The sequence below is a fragment of the Puma concolor genome, chromosome D1 (genome assembly GCF_028749965.1).
Source record: "Puma concolor isolate L17-30 chromosome D1, mPumCon1.1.hap2, whole genome shotgun sequence".
NCBI classification, from domain to species: Eukaryota; Metazoa; Chordata; class Mammalia; order Carnivora; family Felidae; genus Puma; species Puma concolor.
This window is the reverse complement of record NC_141676.1, coordinates 34,812-40,956: the sequence shown is the minus strand read 5'-3', so window position 1 is coordinate 40,956 and position 6,145 is coordinate 34,812. Positions and strand designations below refer to the sequence as shown.

General features: G+C 58.0%; 1 protein-coding gene across 1 annotated transcript; it reads right to left on the bottom strand.

The window, feature by feature from the left end:
- Window positions 1-44: 44 nt before the first annotated feature.
- On the bottom strand, window positions 45-5,878 carry RIC8A (RIC8 guanine nucleotide exchange factor A). Its single transcript, XM_025915594.2, has 10 exons — window positions 5,661-5,878; window positions 5,388-5,435; window positions 4,713-5,300; window positions 4,166-4,257; window positions 3,255-3,405; window positions 2,090-2,185; window positions 1,861-2,005; window positions 1,642-1,786; window positions 1,175-1,294; window positions 45-832 (listed from the first exon to the last, which is right to left on the bottom strand). Exons 1-10 carry the CDS (start codon window positions 5,742-5,744, stop codon window positions 712-714), a joined length of 1,590 nt encoding a protein of 529 aa, XP_025771379.1. The 5' UTR covers window positions 5,745-5,878; the 3' UTR covers window positions 45-711.
- Between the last annotated feature and the right edge of the window lie 267 nt (window positions 5,879-6,145).

The following is a 6,145-nucleotide window of genomic DNA, read 5'->3' as shown; positions in this document are numbered from 1 at the left end:
AAGGACTGAATTCTGAGAACAATGAAATTAATTCCTCACACACATTCTTGCTCGAAACTCTTTATTCCAAGATATTTCAGTGATGCTTTGTGGTACACGACAGAAATCCAGACTTGTGGTTTGACGAGGTGCGTTTCCCTTCGTGTATTTGTCTACGCCAGTGGGAAGGCCAGGATTCCACTGTCACAACCAATGAGAGCTTGGCTGCTGTGGACACTTACAGTAGAGTGCTGAGCGAGGACCAAGAACGCACAGGAGGCTCCCAGTCCTGAGCTCAGTGGGGACAGAAATAGAGCATACCTTGAAAGTATGTTTCTGACATTAGGATACAGGGTCCTAGCAAGTTCTTTTCCTGTTAGCTGCAGCGCCTGCCTGACACAGAAGCTCTGGGCCGGTATGCCAGCCCTGGACATGCTTGCCTGTGCATGTGCCCATGCTCAGCTCCTGCCCCCAGGCAGCAGCCTCTGCACACATCCTCTTGGCACACAAGACCACCTCATCTGTGGAGATCATGGTGGAGTTCCCAGAGTTGCAGCAGGACCAGGCCCTCACAGTCCTAAAGATAAGAAATTGGACCAGAGACAAACCATTAACAGAACTTTGGAAGTAAAGAGAAAAGGGTCTCCAAGCATGGCTTCCCTGGGTCACAGTCCCAAGGCCATCTCTGGAAGCAGCACCAGTTCTGAAGGGGGAACAGAAGAGTGGGTGTCCTCAGTCGGGGTCTGAGTCGGGTTCCGAGGAGAGCTGCCCTTCCATGGTCTCACAAATGGCATCCTGCAGGGATGTGAGCTGACCCCGGGGACTCATCCCCATAGGCTGGATGACTCTGTGCCTGTGGGGGAAAAGCATGGTGGGGAAGGGGCACGGCATGTGGGGCAGAAGTCGGGTTCACCCCTGGCCAAACAGGCCTGAATCCAAACTGCTACCCAGTGGCTTTGAGACCTTATGCACTCTAGAATTCTTATTTCTCCAGGTCTCAATTTTTGTCATCTACGAAACAAATGTAATACCAACCTCAAGTCTAATCCTTTCCTGGGGCATTTCCTGTTTCCGACACAGCCTTGCTAAGCCCAACTTTAACCCCACTTCCTGGCGCTCACAGGACCGGACACGGGTCCTGGGCTTCTGTTCCCCCTTCTCCCAGCTGTGGGCCCCTCCTTGACACAACACGTACCTGGAGAGCTTGTCAAACATGTTCACCAGCTTCATGGCCTCATGTTCCTTCTGCTCCTCTGTCATGCCCTCCATGGGGTTGGGCGGTTCTTCCTCCACCCTCCCGGTCACTGGGTTTATGCTGCTTCCCAGGGGAGGGATTGTGGGGAATGCATTAGCGACTCTCTAGGACAGGAGGCGGCTGCATGGGGTGGGTGGAAGCAGGGCAGCCACAAGAGGGCTCTTTCCAGGAGCAGCAAGGACCCAGCCCCTGCTCGGGGGATATCCTGGTCCCCCGACTGCCTGGCCCCACTCAGCCCACACTCACAAAACATCCTGACATCAAGATAGGTTACTTATGCGACCAGTGCCTGACTCCCAAAAAGTTCAGCCATCTGTCATCTTGTCCCACCCACCCTGCGAGTCCATATGGGTGTGGGAACAGGGACCAGGGTAAGTGAGAGGAGCCGAGGGTGTAGGGGCACACACCTGGCCTTGGCTTCTTTGTACTCCTCTGTGTCCGTGTCCTCGTCCTCCGAATACTGGCCCTCAGGCCGGCCCCCAGCCATGAGGCCCCTGGCAGCCAGGAGGCCAGCAGCATTCCCGTAGCCCGTGTACTTGATGAATCGGGGCACTGAGAAGCAGGGCAGAGATCAGTGTGTGAGGTGGCTGGGAGGGATAGGCGCTGGGCCAGATCCTGCCACTCACCACTCTCCGAGCACAGGACAAACAGGAACTCAGCTGCCACTCTCTTCACATCAGTATCCAGGTGCGTCATGAGGCGAACAAGCTTGTTCCGCAACAGCTCCCCGACCTCGGGCCGCGTCCTCACGTCCCGCAGTGGGGGCAGCACCTGGGGAGGCAGCCATCCCTCAGCCTGGGCCTGCAGCAGCTGGGGTCTGTAAGCAGGGTCCCGCCCCGGCCCTGTGCCCCATACCTGGGCCTTCAGGAACTTCCTTGCAGGGCGGTGCATGCGGGCACACTCCGTCAGCACGCTCAGCACGGGGGCCACGCTCTCTTTCAGCCTGTGCGTCTGCAGAGGAGCCTCTGTCACCGGGGCTGTGCCCCCACCTGACTTGAAGTGGGGGGGGGGGGGGCAAACACACGCACACCAGACGGTCCTGGCAGGAGGCGCTCAGGAAGTGGCCTTGCCCTGATTAGTCAGCTGAGGGGCCAAGACTGGGCACATTCTTGTGAATTTGTGTGACTTTCAAGAGGGCCACAAATGGAACTTAACTTAGGATACACTCACATGCTCTGTGACCTGGGGCAAATAACTCATCTGCTCTCACTTCCTCGCCTACATACCAAGGTCGCACGGGAAATACAGAGCATTCAGTTATTAGCACACCACTGGCACATGACCTGTCCTCAGAAAACAACAGCCAGAACACAAAAAGAAAATCTCTACTCTGTGAGCTTCATGGATCCAGAGAGCTCCTGTCCTTCCCCGGCCTTCTCCTGAGTTATCTCCCTGGACCCCAACCCCAGCAGCAGCAGTGGTAGGGACAGTCACAGCCATCACATCCAACGCCAGGCGTTTGTACTCCAGCTCACAGCATATATGCGCGATGTGGATTCTGGAGGTGTCCATCTAATCCCACTCCCTTGCATTCTGTAGCTTGTGTGATGTCTGCAAGCTCCCAGAGAAGCTGGTCAGAGGTCTGGCCAATGTCCTGTGTGCAGGCCCAAGAACCAGGGAGCCTCTGGCTCAAGATGCCTGTGGGTCCCTGCAGGGATGCTTGTTCCCACGGGCCACCTGTGTGCAGCAACACTGAAGTTCTACAGTCACAAGCAAGGGCTGGGGACTTCTCAGATCACTCAAAAGAGATCCACAAAGAGATCTAAAAGGTAAGTACTTTGTTTTAAAACGCGTGATAACCAACGAAATGAAAACCTTCAAATATGTGTGTGAGGGTCCCCGTATTTCTCAGGGAGGAGGAGTCTGGTGGCTGGACCACAGAGCAGATGGAGAAATTGCCTGACTCACACTGTCAGGCTGATCTCCACTTACCAGTGGGTACCGTGAAAAAGCACGGACCACAGCTGCTGGGGAAAGTCAGAGCCACTGAGGTACCCACACGGTAGGTCCCTCTGCCCACCTGGTGCAGACGCTTTTCTAGGAAGCTGAGGAGGACATGAATCACATCCATGTTTGCTCCCAGGAACTCCAGGGAACCTTCGTGTGGCTCCAGGGTAAGAAGGACGTCCAGACACTTGAGGGGCAAATTTCCCAAGAGATTCACTGTGTGGCTGAAGACAGATGGGGGAGAGGGGCTTGGTAAGTCTGGTCCCCCTGCACAAGTACAACCCTTGGTGCCCCCTGCAGAGGCCACATGTGATGTGAACTAGCGTCCAGGGACTTAATGGCCAGCAAGAGGCCAGAACTTAGAGTAGGACTAACCTCAGAGGCTCATCCCACTCAGTGGGGTGAGTTCCCAAGGAAAGGGGCACCCTCTGTCTGGGTTGAAGCACCACAGACACTCTTGAAAGCCAGAACCTGAGGGCGCCTGGGTGGCTCAGTCAGTCAAGCGTCCGGCTTCAGCTCAGGTCATGATCTCACAGTTTGTGAGTTCAAGCCCCACATCGGGCTCTGTGCTGACAGCTGGGAGCCTGGAGCCTGCTTCAGATACTGTGTCTCCCTCTCGCTCTCACCTCCCCTGCTCGTGCTCTGTCTCTCAAAGATAAATAAACATTAGAAAAAAAATTAAAAAAAAAAAGCAAGCCAGAACCTGCCTAAACACAGGTCATGGAGAAGAGAGGTGAGTAACCACGTTGCCCTGTAGATACCACACTGCCTGTTGCTACCACCCAAGTTCCAGGGACACGTTCCTGTCCGCAGATCCAGACACTTGTCCTGATCACGTAGTACTGTAGAGACACACTGATGTCTGCTCCCAGCCAGACAGATGAAGACTCTCTAGGGTGGAGCCTAGCCCACAGCCAGAGCTGGGAAGCACTGTTCAGACACGCGAACACACTTCCCTTCCATCTCGAGAGGCCGCACCCTCACCCGTGAAACTCTTCTGTGCGGTCTCCAGCAGCAGCGACCATCATACAGTGCCGCAGGATAGTCCCCAGGTGCCGATAAAGGGCAGCATCTTCCTGACCAAAAAGAAAGGTGTTCTTGTGAGAGGAAGCACCGCTCCAGGATCATGTGCAGAGACCATGCATCTCCTCTACTTGCCCTCTTCTACTCTACCTTCAGAGTGTTTCTGTGATCAAGAACGTCACTAAGTCCTCTTGGGATGAAGTCACAGAGTACTCTAGCCACATGGTCATGGCCTCATGGTGGGAAATCTCCTACAGCCTCCCCACGCACCAAACAGCCCTCCTGCTAGGCTGGAAGAGCCAGACATGCCCTCCACCTCTCTCAGAAATCTTCTCCAAGGCTCCCTGCCCAAAACGTGCATCTCCTTGCCTCCTCCCGATAAGCTAAGAGCTCCACCTGCCCTCTCCCCATCTGATGCCCAGAAACTTGCCAGTATTCCTACAGGCAGACAGATCCAGGAAACGTCCACACTGCTAAGCTCTACCCACGGACTCAGGTCAGCCCTCACCTCATCCACTTCCCTCTTAATGGAGTCAAAGGTGATGTTGAAGAGCACTTTGAGGATCTCCATGGCCCGCTCAGTCTCCTGGGGAGGAAGGAGCTCAGGAGGGCCCCCATCAGGGGTCATTCCCAGTGTCAGCTCCAAGGCAGCAGTCAGCAGGCGCACCCCCTGCAACTCCTGAAACAGCTGCTGGCGCGCATCAGTGCGAAGTGCCGTGAGCAGGAAGAGGAGGCGCAAGTCAAAAAACTGGACTTCGTGTGGGAAGCTGCTCTTGTGATACAGCCCCACACGCTCTGCGAGCCTCACCACTAGGCGGGCTTCTGCGGCCAGCACCTGTGCCACCGGGCTGCTGAGCACGAGGTTGCACAGGCACTTAAGGGACTCGAGTACAACGTCCATGTCCAGAGGCTCAGGGACGGACCCCTCCAAGGCGATGCCAGCATAGGAGGCAAGTGCCTGCAGGCTCTGGCGGCTGGTGAAAGGCTCCAGGCAGCTGCGGTCTCTGGTCAGGATGCGGATGCTCTGCAGCCAGGTGACGCGGCGGGACGGTGGCAAGCCCCGCTCCAGAACCGCGACCAGCAGCTCCGCCAGTCTCTGTGGGCAGGAAGAAGAGCGGCTCCACCAGGCCCCTTTTCCCGGGACCGCCCATCCCTTCCCCTTTACCCCTCGGTCAGCACCCACCTTCCTGTCCTCCTGTTGGGCATCATCAAACGTGAAACTCTGGGAGTTCTGCAGAGAGACCCAGGGGCTCAGGGGCACAGATCCACACCAGGCAGGACCCGCGCTCCGTGGATGGGAAACAGACGGCGGCCCGCCCCACCCGCCCAGCGGCGAGCGCACCCGGACTCTCTCCCGGTAGCAACTCCTCACCGACTCGGCGCCCCGCCCGCCGCGCTCGCGCCCCACCCTGCCCCACCTCTTCTTTCGTGTACCACGTTCACGGCTCTCGCTCACCTCCCGGTTGTACGTGCGCAGAGCCTCCATAATCACATCCTCCTCTCCCGTCTCCACAGCATCCGCAACCACCCGGGGCTCCATGGCGCCCCCGGGATACCGCGCCGGGCGGGTGGGAGAGGCTTGGCTTTCCGACTCCAGGATGAGCCCGCTCGCTCCGCCCTGACTCGCCGCGCGGGGGAAGCCGGGATAGGGGTGCGCGGCGCCGCGGGGCGGGGCCAGGACTGCGCGCGGGGGAAGCCGGGACCGGCGTACGCGGCGACGCGGGGCGGAGTCTGGGTTGTGCGCCGGGGAGGTCGGGACCGGCGTGCACGGCATCTCCCTCGGGGCTGTATTAGGGCTGCGCGCGGAGGAATCTGGGACGGGCACGCGCGGGGCTGTGGGGCGGGGCCGGGCTGCGCTGGGAGAGGCCGGGATGGGCGTGCGCTGCGGCTCCGGGGTGTGTCAGGGCTGCGAGCTCCTTAAGGAGGCGAGACCTGGACCAG

What these genes read in the sequence shown, in the direction of transcription:
- RIC8A (XM_025915594.2), bottom strand. Translation starts at nt 5,744, where the DNA reads ATGGAGCCCCGGGTGGTTGCGGATGCTGTGGAGACGGGAGAGGAGGAT. An exon ending in CCCAACAGGAGGACAGGAAG is followed by an intron (nt 5,301 to 5,387) that starts GTGGGTGCTGAC and finishes TCCTGCCCACAG; the next exon opens with AGACTGGCGGAGCTGCTGGT. An exon ending in TAGAAAAGCGTCTGCACCAG is followed by an intron (nt 2,186 to 3,254) that starts GTGGGCAGAGGG and finishes GCTCCTCTGCAG; the next exon opens with ACGCACAGGCTGAAAGAGAG.